The 25,545-nt window shown below is 41.7% G+C and overlaps 1 protein-coding gene across 1 annotated transcript in view; it reads right to left on the bottom strand.

The window, feature by feature from the left end:
• LOC139420879 (neuronal acetylcholine receptor subunit beta-2-like) overlaps positions 1-24,588 on the bottom strand; it is a 41,648-nt gene extending 17,060 nt beyond the window's left edge. The window contains exon 1 of the mRNA XM_071171263.1: positions 24,514-24,588. Within this exon, the coding sequence (XP_071027364.1) occupies positions 24,514-24,559 (46 nt within the window). The 5' untranslated portion in view covers positions 24,560-24,588. The remainder of the gene's footprint in view (positions 1-24,513) is intronic.
• Positions 24,589-25,545: the final 957 nt, after the last annotated feature.

The following is a 25,545-nucleotide window of genomic DNA, read 5'->3' as shown; positions in this document are numbered from 1 at the left end:
GGATGAGACTAGATAAGGATGAGACTAGATAAGGATGAGACTAGATGAGACTAGATAAAGATGAGACTAGATAAGGATGAGACTAGATAAGGATGAGACTAGATGAGACTAGATAAAGATGAGACTAGATAAGGATGAGACTAGATGAGACTAGATGCGATAAAGATGAGACTAGATACGGGTGAAACTAGATAAGGATGAGACTAGATGAGACTAGCTAAAGATGAGACTAGATGAGACAAGATAAGGATGAGACTAGATAAGGATGAGACTAGATGAGACTAGATAAAGATGAGACTAGATGAGACTAGCTAAAGATGAGACTAGATGAGACTAGATAAGGATGAGACTAGATAAGGATGAGACTAGATGAGATAAAGATGAGACTAGATAAGGATGAGACTAGATGAGACTAGATAAAGATGAGACTAGATAAGGATGAGACTAGATGAGACTAGATGCGATAAAGATGAGACTAGATACGGGTGAAACTAGATAAGGATGAGACTAGATAAGGATGAGACTAGATGAGACTAGATAAAGATGAGACTAGATAAGGATGAGACTAGATGAGACTAAATCAGGATGAGACTAGATAAAGATGAGACTAGATAAAGATGAGACTAAATCAGGATGAGACTAGATGAGACTAGATAAGGACGATACTAGATAAAGATGAGACTAGATAAGGATGAGACTAAATAAGGATGGGACTAGATAAGGATGAGACTAGAAAAGGGTGAGACTAGATAAGGATGAGACTAGATAAGGATGAGACTAGACGAGACTAGATAAGGATGAGAGTAGATAAGGATGAGACTAGATGAGACTAGATAAGGATGAGACTAGATAAGGACAAAATTAGATAAGGATAAGACTAGAAAAGGATGATACTAGATAAGGATGAGACAAGATAAGGACGATATTAGATAAGGATGAGACTAGATGAGGATGAGACTAGATAAGGATAAGACTATAAAAGGATGAGACTATAAAAGGATGAGACTAGATAAGGATGATATTAGATAAGGATGAGACTAGATGAGGATGAGACTAGATGAGGATGAGACTAGAAAAGGGTGAGACTAGATAATGATGAGACTAGATAAGGATGAGACTAGATAAGGATGAGACTAGATGAGACTAAATAAGGATGAGACTAGATGAGACAAGATTAGACTAAATAAGGACGAGACTAGATAAGGATGAGACTAGATGAGACTAGATAAGGATGAGAGTAGATAAGGATGAGACTAGATGAGACTAGATAAGGATGAGACTAGATAAGGGCAAAATTAGATAAGGATAAGACTAGAAAGGGATGAGACTAGATAAGGATGAGACAAGATAAGGACGATATTAGATAAGGATGAGACTAGATGAGGATGAGACTAGATAAGGATGAGACTAGATAAAGATGAGACTAAATCAGGATGAGACTAGATGAGGATGAGACTAGATGAGGATGAGACTAGATGAGGATGAGACTAGATAAGGATGAGACTAGATAATGATGAGACTAGATAATGATGAGACTAGATAAGGATGAGACTAGATGAGACTAAATAAGGATGAGAATAGATGAGACAAGATTAGACTAAATAAGGATGAGACTAGATAAGGATGAGACTAAATGAGACTAGATAAGGATGAGACTAGATAAGGATGAGACTAGATGAGACTAGATAAGGATGATACTAAATAACAATGAGACTAGATAAGGGTGAGACTAGATAAGGATGAGACTAGATGAGACTAAATCAGGATGAGACTAGATAAGGATGAGACTAGATAAGGACAAAACTAGATAAGGATAAGACTAGAAAAGGATGAGACTAGATAAGGATGAGACAACATAAGGACGATATTAGGTAAGGATGAGACTAAATGAGGATGAGACTAGATAAGGATGAGACTAGATAAGGATGAGACTAGATAAGGATGATACTAGATAAGGATGAGACTAGATGAGGATGAGACTAGATGAGGATGAGACTAGAAAAGGGTGAGACTAGATAATGATGAGACTAGATAAGGATGAGACTAGATAAGGATGAGACTAGATGAGACTAAATAAGGATGAGACTAGATGAGACAAGATTAGACTAAATAAGGACGAGACTAGATAAGGATGAGACTAGATGAGACTAGATAAGGATGAGAGTAGATAAGGATGAGACTAGATGAGACTAGATAAGGATGAGACTAGATAAGGGCAAAATTAGATAAGGATAAGACTAGAAAGGGATGAGACTAGATAAGGATGAGACAAGATAAGGACGATATTAGATAAGGATGAGACTAGATGAGGATGAGACTAGATAAGGATAAGACTAGATAAGGATGAGACTAGATAAAGATGAGACTAAATCAGGATGAGACTAGATGAGGATGAGACTAGATGAGGATGAGACTAGATAAGGATGAGACTAGATAATGATGAGACTAGATAATGATGAGACTAGATAAGGATGAGACTAGATAAGGATGAGACTAGATAAGGATGAGACTAGATAAGGATGAGATGAGACTAGATAAGGATGATATTAGATAACGATGAGACTAGATAAGGATGATATTAGATAACGATGAGACTAGATAAGGATGATATTAGATAACGATGAGACTAGATAAGGATGAGATGAGACTAGAAAAGGATGAGACTAAAGGATGAGACTAGATAAGACTAGATAAGGACGAAACTCGATAAGGATAAGACTAGATAAGGATGAGACTAGATAAGGATGAGTCTAGATAAGGATGAGACTAGATAAGGATGATATTAGTTAAGGATGAGACTAGATAAGGATGAGACTAGATAAGGATGATAATGGATAAGGATGATACTAGATAACGATGAGACTAGATGAGACTAAATCAGGATGAGACAAGATAAGGATGAGATGAGACTAGATAAGGATGAGTCTAGATAAGAATGAAACTAGATAAGGATGATATTAGTTAAGGATTAGACTAGATAAGGATGAGACTAGATAAGGATGATAATAGATAAGGATGATAATAGATAAGGATGAGACTAGATGAGGATGAGATGAGACTAGATAAGGATGATATTAGATAACGATGAGACTAGAAAAGAATGAGACTAGATAAGACTAGATAAGGACGAAACTCGATAAGGATAAGACTAGATAAGGATGAGTCTAGATAAGGATGAGTCTAGATAAGGATGATATTAGATAAGGATGAGACTAGATGAGGATGAGACTAGATAAGGATGAGACTAGATAAGGATGAGACTAGATAAGGATGAGACTAGATAAGGATGATATTAGACAAGGATGAGACTAGATAAGGGTGAAACTAGATGAGACTAAATCAGGATGAGACTAGATAAGGATGATAATAGATAAGGATGATACTAGATAAGGACCAGACTAGATTAGAATAGACAAGACTAAATAAGGATGTTACAAGATAAGGATGAGACTAGATGAGGGTGAGACTAGATAAGGATGATATCAGATAAGGATGAGACTAGATAAGGATGATAATAGATAAGGATGATACTAGATAAGGATGAGACTAGATGAGACTAAATCAGGATGAGACAAGATAAGGATGAGATGAGACTAGAAAAGGATGAGACTAGATAAGGATGAGATGAGACTAGAAAAGGATGAGACTAGATAAGGATGAGACTAGATAAGGATGATAATAGATAAGGATGATACTAGATAAGGACCAGACTAGATTAGAATAGACGAGACTAAATAAGGATGTTACAAGATAAGGATGAGACTAGATGAGGATGAGACTAGATAAGGATGATATCAGATAAGGATGAGACTAGATAAGGATGAGACTAGATAAGGATGAGACTAGATAAGAATGAGACTAGATAATTATGAGACTAGATAATGATGAGACTAGATAAGGATGAGACTAGATGAGACTAAATAAGGATGAGACTAGATGAGACAAGATTAGACTAAATAAGGATGAGACTAGATAAGGATGAGACTAGATGAGACTAGATAAGGATGAGACTAGATAAGGATGAGACTAGATGAGACTAGATAAGGATGATACTAAATAACAATGAGACTAGATAAGGGTGAGACTAGATAAGGATGAGACTAGATGAGACTAAATCAGGATGAGACTAGATAAGGATGAGACTAGATAAGGACAAAACTAGATAAGGATAAGACTATATAAAGATGAGACTAGATAAGGATGAGGCTAAATAAGGATGGGACTAGATAAGGATGAGACTAGAAAAGGGTGAGACTAGATAATGATGAGACTAGATAAGGATGAGACTAGATAAGGATGAGACTAGATAAGGATGAGACTAGATGAGACTAAATAAGGATGAGACTAGATGAGACAAGATTAGACTAAATAAGGACGAGACTAGATAAGGATGAGACTAGATGAGACTAGATAAGGATGAGAGTAGATAAGGATGAGACTAGATGAGACTAGATAAGGATGAGACTAGATAAGGGCAAAATTAGATAAGGATAAGACTAGAAAAGGATGACACTAGATAAGGATGAGACAAGATAAGGACGAGACTAGATGAGGATGAGACTAGATAAGGATAAGACTAGATAAGGATAAGACTAGATAAGGATGAGACTAGATAAGGATGAGACTAAATCAGGATGAGACTAGATGAGGATGAGACTAGATGAGGATGAGACTAGATAAGGATGAGACTAGATAGTGATGAGACCAGATAATGATGAGACTAGATAAGGATGAGACTAGATGAGACTAAATAAGGATGAGACTAGATGAGACAAGATTAGACTAAATAAGGATGAGACTAGATAAGGATGAGACTAAATGAGACTAGATAAGGATGAGACTAGATAAGGATGAGACTAGATGAGACTAAATCAGGATGAGACTAGATAAGGATGAGACTAGATAAGGACAAAACTAGATAAGGATAAGACTAGAAAAGGATGAGACTAGATAAGGATGAGACAACATAAGGACGATATTAGGTAAGGATGAGACTAGATGAGGATGAGACTAGATAAGGATGAGACTAGATAAGGATGAGACTAGATAAGGATGATACTAGATAAGGATGAGACTAGATAAGGATGAGACTAGATAAGGATGATACTAGATAAGGATGATACTAGATAAGGATGAGACTAGATGAGACTAAATCAGGATGAGACAAGATAAGGATGAGATGAGACTAGATAAGGATGATATTAGATAATGATGAGACTAGATAAGGATGATATTAGATAACGATGAGACTAGATAAGGATGATATTAGATAACGATGAGACTAGATAAGGATGATATTAGATAAGGATGAGACTAGATAAGGATGAGATGAGACTAGAAAAGGATGAGACTAAAGGATGAGACTAGATAAGACTAGATAAGGACGAAACTCGATAAGGATAAGACTAGATAAGGATGAGACTAGATAAGGATGAGTCTAGATAAGGATGAGACTAGATAAGGATGATATTAGTTAAGGATGAGACTAGATAAGGATGAGACTAGATAAGGATGATAATAGATAAGGATGATACTTGATAACGATGAGACTAGATGAGACTAAATCAGGATGAGACAAGATAAGGATGAGATGAGACTAGATAAGGATGAGACTAGATAAGGATGAGTCTAGATAAGAATGAAACTAGATAAGGATGATATTAGTTAAGGATTAGACTAGATAAGGATGAGACTAGATAAGGATGATAATAGATAAGGATGATAATAGATAAGGATGATAATAGATAAGGATGAGATGAGACTAGATAAGGATGATATTAGATAACGATGAGACTAGAAAAGAATGAGACTAGATAAGACTAGATAAGGACGAAACTCGATAAGGATAAGACTAGATAAGGATGAGTCTAGATAAGGATGAGTCTAGATAAGGATGATATTAGATAAGGATGAGACTAGATGAGGATGAGACTAGATAAGGATGAGACTAGATAAGGATGAGACTAGATAAGGATGAGACTAGATGAGACTAGATGAGGATGATACTAGATAAGGATGAGACTAGATGAGACTAAATCAGGATGAGACAAGATAAGGATGAGATGAGACTAGAAAAGGATGAGACTAGATAAGGATGATATTAGATAACGATGAGACTAGATAAGGATGAGATGAGACTAGAAAAGGATGAGACTAGATAAGACTAGATAAGGATGAGACTAGATAAGGATGAGACTAGATGAGACTAGATGAGGATGATACTAGATGAGACTAGATAAGGATGACAATAGATAAGGATGATACTAGATAAGGATGAGACTAGATAAGACTAGACAAGAATAAATCAGGATGAGACTAGATAAGAATGAGACTAGATGAGACTAGATAAGCAGGAGACTAGATGAGACCAGATAAGGATGAGACCAGATAAGGATGAGACTAGATGAGACTAGATGAGGATGATACTAGATGAGACTAGATAAGGATAAGACTAGATAACGATGATATTAGATAAGGATGAGACTCGATAAGGATGAGACTAGATGAGACTAAATCAGGATGAGACAAGATAAGGATGAGACTAGATGAGACTAGACGAGACTAGATAAGGATGTTACTAGATAAGAATGATATTAGATAAGGATGAGACTAGATAAGGATGAGATTAGATGATACTAGATAAGAATGAGACGAGATAAGGATGAGACTAGATAAGGATGAGACTAGATAAGGATGATATTAGATAAGGATGAGACTAGATAAGGATGAGACTAGATAAGGATGATATTAGATAAGGATGAGACTAGATAAGGATGATACTGGATAAGAATGAGACTAAACAAGGATGAGACTAGATGAGACCAGACAAGGATGAGACTAAATAAGGTTGAGACAAGATGAGACCAGATAAGGATGAGACTAGATAAGGATGAGACTAGATAAGGATGAGATGAGACTAGATAAGGATGATACTAGATAAGGATGAGACTAGATAAGGATGAGACTATATAAGGATGAGACTAGATAAGGATGAGACTAGATAAGGATGATACTAGATAACGATGAGACTAGATAAGGATGAGAAAAAATAAGGATGAGTCTTGTATGTCTTCCATTTCCTAACAATTGTTCCCACAGTTGATTTCTTCAAACCAAGCTGCTTACCTATTGCAGATTCAGTCTTCCCAGCCTGGTGCAGGTCTACAATTTTGTTTCTGGTGTCCTTTGACAGCTCTTTGGTCTTGGCCATAGTGGAGTTTGGAGTGTGAGTTTGTTGAGGTTTTGGACAGGTGTCTTTTATACTGATAACAAGTTCAAACAGGTGCCATTAATATAGGTAACGAGTGGAGGACAGAGGAGCCTCTTAAAGAAGAAGTTACAGGTCTGTGAGAGCCAGAAATCTTGCTTGTTTGTAGGTGACCAAATACTTATTTTCCACCATAATTTGCAAATAAATTCATTAAAAATCCTACAATGTGATTTTCTGGATTTCTTTTTCTAATTTTGTCTGTCATAGTTGAAGTGTACCTATGATGAAAATTACATGCCTCTCTCATCTTTTTAAGTAGGAGAACTTGCACAACTGGTGGCTGACTAAATACTTTTTTGCCCCACTGTATATAGAAACCCTATTGCACAGTGGGAGAGGAGGGGGAGGTGAGGGGTGAGATTAGAGTGGGAGTAGGAGGGTTGTTGTCTCTTCTCCTCTCTGTAGCTGGCTAGAGAGGTTTTTTGGTGGCGGCTGAAGCCTTTTATGCTGTCTCCTGTCTCCTTGTGTCTCCACAACCAGACCCAGGCCCCAGCCCAGCAGGCTGGCTGTGGAGACACCAGGAGACAGGACATGGCAGGCTGGCTGTGGAGACACTAGGAGACAGGACAGGCCAGACTGGCTGTGGAGACACTAGGAGACAGGACAGGGAAGGCTGGATGTGGAGACACCAGGAGACAGGACAGGCCAGGCTGGCTGTGGAGACACCAGGAGACAGGACAGGCCAGGCTGGCTGTGGAGACACCAGGAGACAGGACAGGCCAGGCTGGCTGTGGAGACACCAGGGGGCAGGCCAGGCCAGGCTGGCTGTGGAGACACCAGGAGACAGGACAGGCCAGGCTGGCTGTGGAGACACCAGGGGGCAGGACAGGCCAGGCTGGCTGTGGAGACACTAGGAGACAGGACAGGGCAGGCTGGCTGTGGAGACACCAGGGGGCAGGACAGGCCAGGCTGGCTGTGGAGACACCAGGAGACAGGACAGGCCAGGCTGGCTGTGGAGACACCAGGGGGCAGGCCAGGCCAGGCTGGCTGTGGAGACACCAGGGGGCAGGACAGGCCAGGCTGGCTGTGGAGACACCAGGAGACAGGACAGGCCAGGCTGGCTGTGGAGACACCAGGGGGCAGGCCAGGCCAGGCTGGCTGTGGAGACACCAGGAGACAGGACAGGCCAGGCCAGATTGGCTGCAGGACTGCTAGGCTCCAGCATGCTGGTTCTCAGAAGACCATAGCAGTCGTCATAACTAAGGCCATAACACTGATTCTAAAACTAACAGCAGAGTGGACAAAATGAGCTACTGGGTTTCTGCATTCCAGAACTCTCTGGAACACCTCAGAACTCACACCAGAAACAGCTACTGGTCTTATAGGAGAAGAGGCACATGGACAAAAAATATTAAATGGAGAAAATATGGTGACAGCATTTTTGTTAGTCATAAAGCCTTTGGAAAACCGTCACCCTCATCTTCTTTCTCTGTGTTTTTGGATATTCAGTTGATTGAGATTGCTTTTATTAAGGCAGAGCAACTAGCCAAGAGGCACAATCCTTCTGATCCTCTTGGTCTGAGAATAACATATCACATATCGCATCACGTCATATCAAGTCACATAATATCTAATTGTATCTCAACATTTCACAAACATCATATCAAATTAAATCATATCAGGTCATATCGTCATTCTGTATCAGAGTACAGAGATAGCGACATTAGCCCAAAACTCTAAGAGTCCGACAGGCACACACTGCCAGGCCCCCCTATACTACACTACACCCTCACAGACACAGATCATTTAGACTGAGGAAGAGATACGGCCTGCTAACCAGTAATAGTCCGTATCTCACTGTAACTAACATCATTTGCATTGGCCAATGTCACTACAGACTGATTTAAGACTTATTGGAACATTACAGGCGTATAATCAGGAGCTGTGATATGACTCAGACCAGGCTTTATTTGAATTGAGCGATAAATGATAGTTTGTCACAGAATTACTGCTAGTTGACTGGCATTGTGACAGTAGCTTTGGAACTTATAGGGCATTTAGTTTGAATGTTAATGGAAATCTCATCTCTTCTTCCATACGCACCAAAAAATTATTTATCTTACATTTTGTGCACAAATTTGTGTACATTCCTGTTAGTGAGTATTTCTCCTTTGCCAAGATGATTCATCCACCTGAAAGGTGTGGCATATCAAGAAGCTGATTAAACAGCATGGTCATTACACCGGTGCACCTTGTGCTGGGGACAATAAAAGGCCACTCCAAAATGTGCAGTTCTGTAACACAATACAATGCCACAGATATCTCAAGTTTTGACAGAGCGTGCAATTGGCATATTGACTGCAGAGCTGTTGCCAGAGAATTGAATGTTCATTTCTCAACGCCGTTTTAGAGAATTTGGCAGTACATGCAACCAGCCTCAAAAATGCAAACTACGTGTAATCCCACCTGCCCAGGAGGGGGACATTTTTTTCGGATTCCTATGCCCTCCCAGGCCCACTCATGGCTGAGCCCCTGCCCAGTCATATGAAATCCATAGCTTAGGGCCTAATGAATTTATTTAAATTGATTGATTTCCTTCTATGAACTGCAGCTCTGTAAAATCATTGAAATTGTTGCAGGTTGCCTTTATATTTTTGTTCAGTGTACATTTGTTATATGATTTAAGCCAGTTTTGGGTATATATACACTACCGTTAAAAAGTTTTGGGTCACTTAGAAATGTCCTTGTTTTTGAAAGAAGTATACATTTTTGTCCATTAAAATAACATCAAATTGATCAGAAATACAGTGTAGACATTGTTAATGTTGTAAATTACTATTGTAGCTGGTAACGGCAGATTTTTTTGTGGAATATCTACGTACATAGGCGTACAGAGGCCAGTTAACAGAAACCATCACCATCACACCCATTATCAGCAACCATCACCATCACACCCATTATCAGCAATCGTGTGTTCCAATGGCAGAAACAAAGTACTTTCTTCTGAAACTCCTCAGTCTATTCTTGTTCTGAGAAATGAAGGCAATTCCATGTGAGAAATTGCCATGAAACTGAAGATCTCGTACAACGCTCTGTACCCTTTACAGAACAGCGCAAACTGGCTCTAACCAGAATAGAAAGAGGAGTGGGAGGCCCCGGTGCATAACTGAGGAAGAGGGCAAGTCCTCAACCGGCAGCTTCATTAAATAGTACACGCAGAACACCAGTCTCAACGTCAACAGTAAAGAGGAGACTCTAGGATGCTGGCCTTCTATGCAGAGTTGCAAAGAAAAAGCCATATCTCAGACTGGCCAATAAAAAGAAAAGATTAAGATGGGCAAAAGAACACAGACACTGGACAGAGGAATTCTGCCTAGAAGGCCAGCATCCCGGATGACTTACCAAAACTATAGTTTGTTAACGAGGGATTTGTGGAGTGGTTGAAAGGGGAGTTTTGATGACTCCAACCTAAGTGTATGTAAACTTCCGACTTCAACTGTATATAACTGGGGGATTCATATAACTGGATTCAGTCTGTATATAACTGGGGGTGGTTGAACCTAGTGGTTCCAGCATTGGGCCAGTAACTGAAAGGTTGCTGGATCGAATCCCCCAGCTGACAAAATTTGTGGAGTGGTTGAAAAGCAAGTTTCAATTTCTACAACCTAAGTCTATGTAAACTTCCGACGTCAAGGTAAAAATCTGTCGTTCTACCCATGAACAAGGCAGTTCTTAACTTACTTCACGAGTTAAATAAAGGTTACATTTAAAAAAATAAAAAATGAGTCTTCCTGGGTATGACGCGACAACTTGGCACACCATTCTTCTCTGAAGATCCTCTCAAGCGCTCTCAGGTTGGATGGGGAGCCTCGCTGCACAGTTATTTTCAGGTCTCTCCAGAGATGTTCGATCGAGTCCAGGCTCTGGCTGGGCCACTCAAGGACATTCAGAGACTTGTCCTGAAGCCACACCTGCGTTGTCTTGGCTGTGTGCTTAACGTTGTTGTCCTGTTGGAAGGTGAACCTTCGTCCCAGTCTGCCAGACTGCTTTGTAATAGACAGACAGTCCCAAGTCACATGGAACAACAGAGCGAAGAATACGTAGTCATTTAGGTGTGTTTAAAAAAAAAAATGTTGACCTTTATTTAACCAGGTAGGCTAGTTGAGAACACCTTTATTTAACCAGGTAGGCTAGTTGAGAACACCTTTATTTAACCAGGTAGGCTAGTTGAGAACACCTTTATTTAACCAGGTAGGCTAGTTGAGAACACCTTTATTTAACCAGGTAGGCTAGTTGAGAACACCTTTATTTAACCAGGTAGGCCAGTTGAGAACACCTTTATTTAACCAGGTAGGCTAGTTGAGAACACCTTTATTTAACCAGGTAGGCTAGTTGAGAACACCTTTATTTAACCAGGTAGGCCAGTTGAGAACACCTTTATTTAACCAGGTAGGCTAGTTGAGAACACCTTTATTTAACCAGGTAGGCCAGTTGAGAACACCTTTATTTAACCAGGTAGGCTAGTTGAGAACACCTTTATTTAACCAGGTAGGCCAGTTGAGAACACCTTTATTTAACCAGGTAGGCCAGTTGAGAACACCTTTATTTAACCAGGTAGGCTAGTTGAGAACACCTTTATTTAACCAGGTAGGCTCGTTGAGAACACCTTTATTTAACCAGGTAGGCTAGTTGAGAACACCTTTATTTAACCAGGTAGGCTAGTTGAGAACACCTTTATTTAACCAGGTAGGCCAGTTGAGAACACCTTTATTTAACCAGGTAGGCCAGTTGAGAACATCTTTATTTAACCAGGTAGGCCAGTTGAGAACACCTTTATTTAACCAGGTAGGCTAGTTGAGATCACCTTTATTTAACCAGGTAGGCTAGTTGAGAACACCTTTATTTAACCAGGTAGGCTAGTTGAGAACACCTTTATTTAACCAGGTAGGCTAGTTGAGAACACCTTTATTTAACCAGGTAGGCTAGTTGAGAACACCTTTATTTAACCAGGTAGGCTAGTTGAGAACACCTTTATTTAACCAGGTAGGCTAGTTGAGAACACCTTTATTTAACCAGGTAGGCCAGTTGAGAACACCTTTATTTAACCAGGTAGGCTAGTTGAGAACACCTTTATTTAACCAGGTAGGCTAGTTGAGAACACCTTTATTTAACCAGGTAGGCTAGTTGAGAACACCTTTATTTAACCAGGTAGGCTAGTTGAGAACACCTTTATTTAACCAGGTAGGCTAGTTGAGAACACCTTTATTTAACCAGATAGGCTAGTTGAGAACACCTTTCTTTAACCAGGTAGGCTAGTTGAGAACACCTTTATTTAACCAGGTAGGCTAGTTGAGAACACCTTTATTTAACCAGGTAGGCCAGTTGAGAACACCTTTATTTAACCAGGTAGGCTAGTTGAGAACCCCTTTATTTAACCAGGTAGGCTAGTTGAGAACACCTTTATTTAACCAGGTAGGCCAGTTGAGAACACCTTTATTTAACCAGGTAGGCTAGTTGAGAACCCCTTTATTTAACCAGGTAGGCTAGTTGAGAACACCTTTATTTAACCAGGTAGGCTAGTTGAGAACACATTTATTTAACCAGGTAGGCTAGTTGAGAACACCTTTATTTAACCAGGTAGGCCAGTTGAGAACACCTTTATTTAACCAGGTAGGCCAGTTGAGAACACCTTTATTTAACCAGGTAGGCCAGTTGAGAACACCTTTATTTAACCAGGTAGGCTAGTTGAGAACACCTTTATTTAACCAGGTAGGCTAGTTGAGAACACCTTTATTTAACCAGGTAGGCTAGTTGAGAACACCTTTATTTAACCAGGTAGGCCAGTTGAGAACACCTTTATTTAACCAGGTAAGCTAGTTGAGAACCCCTTTATTTAACCAGGTAGGCTAGTTGAGAACACCTTTATTTAACCAGGTAGGCCAGTTGAGAACACCTTTATTTAACCAGGTAGGCTAGTTGAGAACACCTTTATTTAACCAGGTAGGCTAGTTGAGAACACCTTTATTTAACCAGGTAGGCTAGTTGAGAACACCTTTATTTAACCAGGTAGGCTAGTTGAGAACACCTTTATTTAACCAGGTAGGCTAGTTGAGAACAAGTTCTCATTTACAACTGCGACCTGGCCAAGATAAAGCATAGCAGTGTGAACAGACAACACAGAGTTACACATGGAATAAACTAACATACAGTCAATAATACAATAGAAAAAGTCTATATACAGTGTGTGCAAATGAGGTAGGATAAGGGAGGTAAGGCAATAAATAAGCCATAGTGGCGAAATAATTACAATATAGCAATTAAACACTGGAGTGATAGATGTGCAGAAGATGAGTGTGCAAGTAGAGATACTGGGGTGCAAAGGATTAAGTGTCTGCCATCATCTGCTGGATGTTATATACGCTGAATATACTGTATCACCACAGCAGGTAGTGCCCGTTTACATGAGGGGTAACAGATGTGGTGTGTGTAGGGTGGAGGGGGTGTTGTCTGTACACATGTGCGTCAAATCAAAAATCAAATCACATTTTATTTGTCATTTGTCCCATATTATTTGTCACATACACGTGTTTAGCAGATGTTATTGTGGGTGTAGCGAAATGCTTGTGTTTCTAGCTCTAACAGTGAAGCAATATATAACAGTAATATTCAACAATTTCACAACAATACACACAAATCTAAAGAAAAGGAATGGAATTAAGAATATATAAATATTTGGACGAGCAATGTCAGAACAGCATAGACTAAGATGCAGTAGAATACAGTATATACATATAAGATGAGTAATGCAAAATATGTAAACATTATTAAAGTGACTAGTGTTCCATTATTAAAGTGACCAATGATTCCAAGTCTATGTATATAGGGCAGCAGCCCCAAATGTGCTAGTGATGGCTATTTAACAGCATTTAACAGTCTGATGACATTTAGATAGAAGCTTTTTTTCAGTCTCTAGGTCCCAGCTTTGATGCACCTGTACTGACCTCGCCTTCTGGATGGTAGCGGGGTGAACAGGCAGTGGCTCAGGTGATTCTTGTCCTTGATGATCTTTTTGGCCTTCCAAATGTGTGTATAAAACACCCCCTCCGCTCTGTGTTAACTACTCATTTATACAATTAATGCGTTAACTACCCTGTTTGTATACAGTTAATGTGTGTGTGTGTGTCTCGTTGTTGTACTGATGATGATAGATGGTTAGTTAACCCAGGGCTGAGGGGGAGTCCCCTGTCCTGTCACTCTCTATTGATTGGTTGGAAATCTAAAGGCAGCTGTAACTCGGCCAATCAGTGATGTGTTTATTGCTCTTCTCTGCGCCAATCCATGTTGAGCAGACATCAGCACTAAATTACAGAGAGGTTAATGAGCCGAAACAACACAAAACACCAGCCAACAGCAACCACTTACACCCCCCCCCCCCACACACACAATGATTTACACACACACACACACACACACACACACACACACACACACACACACACACACACACACACACACACACACACACACACACACACACACACACACACACACACACTGTGGAGTGGTTGAAAGGTGAAAGGTAGGGGCGTGTGTGTGTTTCGATGGGGGCTCCTGCAGACTCCTCCTACTCATGATGTTCTAATGAGGTGGTGGAGGGGAGTGGGTGGTGGAGGAGAGTGGATGGTGGAGGGGAGTGGGTGGTGGTGGCTGAGACTTATAGCAGCCACCTAGTTGGCATGCAGATGTAGAGGTAGGGGTCCACAGTGGCCCCCAACTTTCTATGGTCGTAGTTTTCCTTAGTCTCAGACAGATTGCTCAGCAGTGTGAACGCATTTCTGCTAATTAGCTGCTAATGTGGTTATCATACAGAACTACAAATGCCTGTCTCAAGCTTCATGTCATCAGGGCCATGATGACCTCGACGAGACTGAAGATTGAGGCAAAGGTAAGAATCTCTAGATTAACTATTTAATGTTAGTAATTAATACATTGGCTAAAGTTGTTTAAATTGTAAATGCCTGTTATCTAGCTTGTTAGCTCATGGTTACCTAGTTAGCATCATTAGCCTGGATAGATTAGCACTCTATTTGTCTAGCCATTTAAATGCATGAGTTTAGATTTCTTTGGCTTTTATAAACCAACAATCTAGCTTGCTCGTGAACTAGCTAGCTAACTTAGATGGTGAGAAGCTAGGGCTAGGCGTTCTTGATAATGTTTGTTTGTGCCTGTGGATGATGGGTGGGTTTCCTACTTCAAGTACAACTTGACTTGTAGCTACCCTAGCTAGATGTGATATTTTAGTCTGGATTTTTGAAAGGTTTTGGAGATGGACTGATTAGCATCCTCTCGAGTCTTTACAGCGGGAAAACATTGATATGTTTACTGTTGCCCTCTGGACAGCAGATCATGAGTATAGCTAGTAGGCGGGGTGGGGGGTATTGATATATAATGCATGCTCCACTCAAGTTGAACTTGTTGACTGATGCCACGGAGGCAGCTGCTAAGAAGGGAGCAGCTGCGAACCAGAAGACTGCAGCCAAGGCAGCACTGGTCCACACCTGCCCTGTCTGTCGGGTGAGTAGTATTGGTTGGTACTGTATGTGTCTTTAGGTTCCTCTCAATGTGTAGGCTATTGTACTGGTTGCTTAGTGACAACTTTGAATTCAAGCTAAGCTACAGGTTGTTAACTTCCTCCCTTTTGTAGTTGACCTTTATTCACTGAACAAAAATATAAAACGCAACATGCAACAATTTCAAAGATTTAACTAAATTACAGTTAATGTAAGGAAATCAGTCAATTGAAATAAATAAATTAGGACCTAATCGATGGATTTCACATGACTGGGAATACAGATATGCATACAGTATGTTAGTCACAGACACCTTTAGAAAAGGGTAGGGGCGTGGATCAGAAAACCAGTCAGTATCTGGTGTGACCACCATTTGTCTCATGCAGCACGACACATCTCCTTCACATAGAGTTTATCAGGCTGTTTATTGTGGCCTGTTGTCTCACTCCTCTTCAATGGCTGTACGAAGTTGCAGGATATTGGCGGGAACTGAAGCACGCTGTTGTACACGTCGATCCAGAGCATCCCAAACATGCTCAATGGGTGATATGTCTGGTGAGTATGTAGGCCATGGAAGAACTGGGACATTTTCAGCTTCCAGGAATTGTGTACAGATCCTTGCGACATGGGACCGTGCATCATCATGCCACCGCCACCATGGGGCACTTTGTTCACAACATTGACATCAGCATACCGCTCGCCCACACGACGCCATACTCGCTATCTGCCATCTGCCCGGTACAGTTGAAACTGTGATTAATCTGTGAAGAGCACACTTCTCCAGCGTGCCAGTGGCCATCAAAGGTGAGCATTTGCCTACTGAAGTCAGTTACGACTCCAAACTGCAGTCAAGTCAAGACCCTGGTGAGGAGGGCAAGCGCGCAGAAGAGCTTCCCTGAGACGATTTCTGACCGTTTGTGCAGAAAGTCTTTGGTTGTGCACACCCACAGTTTCATCAGCTGTCCGGGTGGCTGGTCTCAGATGATTCCGCAGGGGAAGAAGCTGGATGTGGAGGTCCTGGGCTGGCGTGGTCACATGAGATTTGAGGAGGGTTGGATGTACTGCTAAATTCTCTAAAATGACTTGAGGCGGCTTATGGTAGAGAAATTAACATTTAATTATCTGGCAACAGCTCTGGTGGACATTTCTGTAGTCAGCATGCCAATCGGGTTGAGAGTTTCAAATTCCTTGGTGTCCACATCGCCAACGAACTATCATATGGTCCAAACATACCAAGACAATCGTGAAGAGGGCACGACAAAACCTTTACCCCCTCAGGAGACTGAAAGGATTTGGCATAGGCCCCCAGATGCTCAAAAGGTTCTACAGATGCACCATCGAGAGCACCTGGTGCTGGTTGCATCACCACCAGGTATGGCAACTGCTCGGTATCTGACCATAAGGCGCTACAGAGGGTAGTGCGAACAGCCCAGTACATCACTGGGGCCATGCTTCCTGCCATCCAGGACCTATATTGTCACGCCCTGACCATAGAGAGCCAGGTATTTTCTATGTTGGTTAGGTTGGGGTGTGACTAGGGTGGGTCATCTAGGTAATTATATATCTATGTTGGCCTGGTATGATTCCCAATCAGAGGTTGCTGTTTATCGTTGTCTCTGAATGGGGATCATATTTAGGCAGCCATTTCCCCTTTTGTGCTTTGTGGGATCTTGACTATGGATAGTAGCTTGTTAGCACTATTATTAGCTTCACATTTAGTTTTTCTTCTGTTTTGTTTGTTGAGTTTATTATTTATTAAACATGTGGAATTCTACACACTCTGCGTCTTGGTCCAATCATTATGACGAACGTGACAGAAGATCCCACCAACAACGGACCAAGCAGCGTGTCCGGGAGGTAATGGCATCCTGGTCTTTGGAGGAGATTAGGGAGAGAACATCCTGGACTTGGCACGACATAGTGGCAGGAGAGAGCAGGCGGAAGCAGCGAATGAGGGACAGCGACGAAGTCGGGGAGGAAGGCCACAGAAACGGCAAGAAATTGTTTGGGGGGGCACATGGAGCAGTTGGCGGAGCCGAGGAGTGAACCAGAGCCAGTCTGGGAGAAGAAGGAGAATTTGGAGGAGAGAGAAATGGGAGAGTTGTTGAGTTGGTGGAGGACGCAGGGATTTGGAAAAAAGGAACGTGTTGTCAGTTTGGTGCCACCTGAGTCAGCTCCCCGTACTCGTCATGAGAATTGTGTTAAAGTTCCGGAACAATTGATGCCGGCTATACGCACCATGTCTCCAGTGCACCTTCACAACCCAGTACGTCCTGTGCCAGGTCCTCGCACTTGCCGTGTGAAGTGCGTTAAAGTTCCGGAACAATTGGTGCCGGCTATACACACCAGGTCTCCACAGCCCGGTAGCTTCACGTTTAGTTTTTCTTCTGTTTTGTTTGTTGAGTTTATTATTTATTAAACATGTGGAATTCTACACACGCTGTGCCTTGGTCCAATCATTATGACGAATATATAATAGGTGGTGTCAGAGGAAAGCCCATAAAATTGTCAGAGACTCCAGTCACCCAAGTTATAGACTGTTTTTTTCTGCTACCGCACGGCAAGCGGTCCCGGAGCGCCAAGTCTAGGGCCAAGTCTAGGGCCAAAAGGCTCCTCAACAGCTTCTACCCCCAAGACATTAGACTGCTGAACAACTCATAAAAATAGCCACCGGACAACCCCCCCCCCTCCCTTTTACACTGCTGCTACTTGCTGTTTGTTACCTATGCATAGTCACTTCGCCCCCACCTACATGTACACCTACATGTACCTCAACTAGCCGGTACCCCTGCACTCTGACTCGGTACCGGTACCCCTGCACTCTGACTCGGTACCCCTGCACTCTGACTCGGTACCCCTGCACTCTGACTCGGTACCCCTGCACTCTGACTCGGTACCAGTGCCCCTGCACTCTGACTCGGTACCGGTGCCCCTGCACTCTGACTCGGTACCGGTGCCCCTGCACTCTGACTCGGTACCGGTGCCCCTGCACTCTGACTCGGTACCCCTGCACTCTGACTCGGTACCGGTACCCCTGCACTCTGACTCGGTACCGGTACCCCTGCACTCTGACTCGGTACCCCTGCACTCTGACTCGGTACCAGTGCCCCTGCACTCTGACTCGGTACCCCTGCACTCTGACTCGGTACCGGTGCCCCTGCACTCTGACTCGGTACCAGTGCCCCTGCACTCTGACTCGGTACCCCTGCACTCTGACTCGGTACCGGTACCCCTGCACTCTGACTCGGTACCGGTGCCCCTGCACTCTGACTCGGTACCGGTGCCCCCGTATATAGCCTCTTCATTGTTATTCTTCTTGTGTTACTTTGTATCTTTACTTTTTATTTTAGCCTACTTGGTAAATCATTTCTTCTTTTTGAACTGCACTGTTGGTTAAGGGCTTGTAAGTAAGCATTTCACGGTAAAGTCTACACTGTTGGTTAAGGGCTTGTAAGTAAGCATTTCACGGTAAAGTCTACACTGTTGGTTAAGGGCTTGTAAGTAAGCATTTCACGGTAAAGTCTACACTGTTGGTTAAGGGCTTGTAAGTAAGCATTTCACGGTAAAGTCTACACTGTTGGTTAAGGGCTTGTAAGTAAGCATTTCACGGTAAAGTCTACACTTGTTGTATTCGGCGCATGTGGCAAATTAAGTTTGATTTGATTTGCACACTCCCTCAAAACTTCTGACATCTGTGGCATTGTCAGGTGTGACAAAACTGTACATTTTAGAGTGGCCTTTGGTCATCCCCAGCACAAGACGCTGTTTGATCAGCTTCTTGATATGCCACACCTGTCAGGTGACTGAATTGTTTTGGCAAAGGATAAATTCTCACTAACAGGGATGTAAACAAACTTTTTAGAGAAATACGCTTTTTATGAGTATGGAACATTTATGGGATATTTTATTTCAGCTCATGAAACATAGGACCAACACTTGTTGTGTTTATACTTTTACAGTATATATGCAGACCTGAAGAAATTTAAGCAGCACTTTGAAAGCAAGCATTAAGTCTCAAATTGACCCAGTACTGGTTGATGTGCAGGCCTAAGTGGCCACACACACTCAAATGGACCTACAGCTGGGGTAAGATTCTTCCATCATTCACACACAGTAGACATAGTGTAAACCACCATGTTGTCAACAAAATGCTGTCCTCAATGCTATTGTCTATGGCTCAATTTGTGGAAATGCTGTGATGACTCATTGTCTTTAATGTCACACAATGACCACGATTTGAATGCTGCAACTAAGACGGAAGGACGTCGAGGGACACACTCTGAGGCCCCGAGTATGACTGGACATGGGGTAACAACATTCTAAAAGGGGTGTTGAAGCACACCAGCACCACATTTTATGTTTATTCCATGGCCAACCATCCCTCGCTACCCCTTATTCCACACTATGCCTTTCATGCCCCATGGTCCCTCAACTTCAGACCCTTTTAACTCTCCATCTTATCGCTGTAAAACCACCTTACGTTCACCCAATTTCCCTATGCTGCTTCCTTCACTTGTTCTTCTCCTGATTTGATCATATCTAGACTCAGAAACACATTTAAAAGTGTTTTGGTGTACTGTTTTTACTACCTTTCTTTCACCTATGTAAATTCTGTCCTCCTGCTCATCCTGGGGTTCAGACTGAATGCAATGGTAAAGGTGCTGCCCACAATAGCTGTGTTTAGGCATGGCTACATGGACCTGTTACACTAGAAGGGTGTTGATATAGCTGTGTTTAGGCATGGCTACATGGACCTGTTACACTAGAAGGGTGTTGATATAGCTGTGTTTAGGCATGGCTACATGGACCTGTTACACTAGAAGGGTGTTGATATAGCTGTGTTTAGACATGGCTACATGGACCTGTTACATTGACTAGAAGGGTGTTGATATAGCTGTGTTTAGACATGGCTACATGGACCTGTTACACTAGAAGGGTGTTGATATAGCTGTGTTTAGGCATGGCTACATGGACCTGTTACACTAGAAGGGTGTTGATATAGCTGTGTTTAGGCATGGCTACATGGACCTGTTACACTAGAAGGGTGTTGATATAGCTGTGTTTAGGCATGGCTACATGGACCTGTTACACTAGAAGGGTGTTGATATAGCTGTGTTTAGACATGGCTACATGGACCTGTTACACTAGAAGGGTGTTGATATAGCTGTGTTTAGGCATGGTTACATGGACCTGTTACACTAGAAGGGTGTTGATATAGCTGTGTTTAGGCATGGCTACATGGACCTGTTACACTAGAAGGGTGTTGATATAGCTGTGTTTAGACATGGCTACATGGACCTGTTACATTGACTAGAAGGGTGTTGATATAGCTGTGTTTAGGCATGGCTACATGGACCTGTTACACTAGAAGGGTGTTGATATAGCTGTGTTTAGGCATGGCTACATGGACCTGTTACACTAGAAGGATGTTGATATAGCTGTGTTTAGGCATGGCTACATGGACCTGTTACACTAGAAGGGTGTTGATATAGCTGTGTTTAGACATGGCTACATGGACCTGTTACACTAGAAGGGTGTTGATATAGCTGTGTTTAGGCATGGCTACATGGACCTGTTACACTAGAAGGGTGTTGATATAGCTGTGTTTAGACATGGCTACATGGACCTGTTACACTAGAAGGATGTTGATATAGCTGTGTTTAGGCATGGCTACATGGACCTGTTACACTAGAAGGGTGTTGATATAGCTGTGTTTAGACATGGCTACATGGACCTGTTACACTAGAAGGGTGTTGATATAGCTGTGTTTAGACATGGCTACATGGACCTGTTACACTAGAAGGGTGTTGATATAGCTGTGTTTAGGCATGGCTACATGGACCTGTTACACTAGAAGGATGTTGATATAGCTGTGTTTAGACATGGCTACATGGACCTGTTACACTAGAAGGGTGTTGATATAGCTGTGTTTAGGCATGGCTACATGGACCTGTTACACTAGAAGGGTGTTGATATAGCTGTGTTTAGGCATGGCTACATGGACCTGTTACACTAGAAGGGTGTTGATATAGCTGTGTTTAGACATGGCTACATGGACCTGTTACACTAGAAGGGTGTTGATATAGCTGTGTTTAGGCATGGCTACATGGACCTGTTACACTAGAAGGGTGTTGATATAGCTGTGTTTAGACATGGCTACATGGACCTGTTACATTGTCTAGAAGGGTGTTGATATAGCTGTGTTTAGACATGGCTACATGGACCTGTTACACTAGAAGGGTGTTGATATAGCTGTGTTTAGACATGGCTACATGGACCTGTTACATTGTCTAGAAGGGTGTTGATATAGCTGTGTTTAGACATGGCTACATGGACCTGTTACACTAGAAGGGTGTTGATATAGCTGTGTTTAGGCATGGCTACATGGACCTGTTACATTGACTAGAAGGGTGTTGATATAGCTGTGTTTAGACATGGCTACATGGACCTGTTACACTAGAAGGGTGTTGATATAGCTGTGTTTAGGCATGGCTACATGGACCTGTTACACTAGAAGGGTGTTGATATAGCTGTGTTTAGGCATGGCTACATGGACCTGTTACACTAGAAGGGTGTTGATATAGCTGTGTTTAGGCATGGCTTCCTTGTTTTGAGTCTGTTAGGTGTGTTTCTCATTCTGCTGGAGTTGACCTAGTATTTTCTATAAAAGCTACCTTACATTCTGGTAAAAACCATATGCTTATTCATTCATGATTATGGATACATTCTGCAATGAGTTCATTTGGCTTTGAATCTGCAACAGAACATGTCAACAAGTTAGTTCTCAATTGCTTTAATACAGCAGTGCATTCTAACACCATGGCTACATGGACCTGTTACATTGACTAGAAGGGTGTTGATATAGCTGTGTTTAGACATGGCTACATGGACCTGTTACACATGGACCTGTTACACTAGAAGGGTGTTGATATAGCTGTGTTTAGGCATGGCTACATGGACCTGTTACACTAGAAGGGTGTTGATATAGCTGTGTTTAGGCATGGCTTCCTTGTTTTGAGTCTGTTAGGTGTGTTTCTCATTCTGCTGGAGTTGACCTAGTATTTTCTATAAAAGCTACCTTACATTCTGGTAAAAACCATATGCTTATTCATTCATGATTATGGATACATTCTGCAATGAGTTCATTTGGCTTTGAATCTGCAACAGAACATGTCAACAAGTTAGTTCTCAATTGCTTTAATACAGCAGTGCATTCTAACACCATGCCAACTTATTCATATAGCTGGCTGACAGCAAACGTGTCAGCTAGAGATGAAGTGCAAGAGCTTTCAGGGATTTGTAGTCTACGTGCAAGAGCTTGCAGGGATTTGTAGTCATGATGTCTACTTGATGCTAATTAGCATTTTGGAATCTGAGAGTAAAAAGAGTTGAATTTATAGATAAAAGCCTCCTTGTCTGAGAGAGATTTACACGAGAGCGAACCATTTCCATGTTTGACTGCTAGGTTTAATGATGCGTCCACTGTGGGGCTCAATTGTGTAGGTAGGGGGGGGTGTATGTGTGTTTGTGTGTATGGGTGTATGGGTGTATGTGTGTTTGTGTGTATGGGTGTATGGGTGTATGTGTGTTTGTGTGTATGGGTGTATGTGTGTATGGGTGTATGTGTGTTTGTGTGTTTGTGTGTATGCGTGTATGGGTGTATGGGTGTATGTGTGTATGGGTGGGCCATGTGAGTGCTTATATTTGTCCTATTTCACACAAGTACACGTCCATATTGAGACACCCTCGGGGAGTGGAGTCATGGCCAGGGTCTGCCATTATCAACGGTGACCCTGGTGCAATTAGGGTTAAGTGCCTTGCTCAAGGGCACATCAACAGATTTTTTTACCTTGTCGGTTCAGTTCTAACTAGCAACCTTTCAGTTACTGGCCAACGCTCTAACCGCTAGGCTACCTGCTGCCACGTGTGCATGTAGTGTGTGTGTGTGTGTGTGTGTGTGTGTGTGTGTGTGTGTGTGTGTGTGTGTGTGTGTGTGTGTGTGTGTGTGTGTTTGTGTGTGTGTGTGTAAATCATACATCTAACCTTGGATCCCACACTAGGGTGATAATGTTACTTGATCTGTGTACTATAAGCAAGGCCAGCTATACAGTGACACATAATCTTCCATTATCAGTCATGTAACGTCATTATAATGGCTAAGAAATATAGACTAAAAGGCTATGTCGATGGGAAAACCATCTCTCAATAGAAAGGAAGACATATCCACACAGTAATGGGGACTCAATAATCATGGATTGCTTGGGTATAGGATTCAACGCGTCTTTTATTGTAGGAGGGGAACTCATCTTCTCCATTGTATTGCATTCTACAATATATGAACGCGTAGCATAAAGATAAATATTGTCTTCCTGGTTGCCTTCAGTAATGTTGTCATAAAAGATCACCCCAGTTGAGCGCATAACGTAATGCAGTTATGATGTATCATTTCTCCCTAACATCATCATTCCGTTGTAGCCTAGTACGTACTCACACACAGACGTTAGGAGAACGATGGTGACACAGCAATGAAACAGTCATTACCTCTATCTTGACTTCTCCTCTCCCTTTATCCAACTATCCCTCCCTCAAAGCATCCTTCCATTAAATCTATAGAAGACTAATGTATGGTGCTTTCAGCACCTCGTGGTCGTACCGAAAAGAGCCACACAAAAGCGCATCATTCCCGACTCATTCCCGAGCCATTAACAAAGCCTCGACAGACAATTTACTCACCTCTCACAATGGCGAGTAGGCACAGCAGCCGCGTCCAAGCGCCCATCGCTGCTCAGCTGCGTGCGTATGTGTGCGCTCCGAACCAAAAGGTGCTCACTCGATCCTCGAACGCCTCCGGAACAGACGCAGTGTACTCTTCTTGATATTCCTTTATTAATTCTTCACTCGGTACCTGTCATGGTTCCGTCAGATCTTCTCAGTACAGACATAGTTTTTATTCGTGTCTAAAATCTCCAGGTATACTTAGGAGTCGAGCCGAGCGGGATTGGCTGTCCGTGTTGTGCTAACAGCCTGGACTCATAGACTAGACGTAACATAGTAAATGTAAATCCGGGATACTCAAATTAGTCATGTTATGTTTGGTGTGGTTACATAAAACAGAAGGTTACTTAAGGCAAAAACTAAAGTAGGGTGGTTGGTCCGGGTGGATGGGTGGACGTTTAATGTGAAGGTTGATGGGTGGAAATAGAACGCAAAAGTATAGCAACCCAAAAGTTGCATTTCGAATCTCATCACGGACAACTTTAGCATTTTAACGAATTACCAATTTTGCAACTTCTTATGACTTTTGATCTATTTTGCAACTATTTAGCATGTTAGCTAACCCTTTCCTTGACCCTAACCTTAACCCTTAATCTAACTCCTAACCTTAACCCTAAACCGTAGCCTAGGTAATGTTACTAACTAATGTTAGTGAAAACAAATTGGGAATTTTTAACATATGATAGGTTTGCAATTTTGTAAAATATTGTACGAATTGCAATAATAACACATTGTACAAATTGCAATTTGTAAGATATCATATGATGATCGACATCCACTAATTAATTACATACAGAGCCTTGCAAAAGTATTCATCCCCCTTGGCATTTTTTCCTATTTTGTCACAACCTGTCATTTAAATAGATTTTTATTTGGATTTCATGTAATGGACATACATAAAATAGTCAAAATTGGTGATGTGAAATGTAAAAAATAACTTGTTTCAAAAAACTAAACAAAAACAAAAAAATGTGCATATGTTTTCACCCC

Source organism: Oncorhynchus clarkii, chromosome 2, assembly GCF_045791955.1.
Source record: "Oncorhynchus clarkii lewisi isolate Uvic-CL-2024 chromosome 2, UVic_Ocla_1.0, whole genome shotgun sequence".
NCBI lineage: Eukaryota > Metazoa > Chordata > Actinopteri > Salmoniformes > Salmonidae > Oncorhynchus > Oncorhynchus clarkii.
This window is presented reverse-complemented; position numbering and strand designations above follow the sequence as displayed.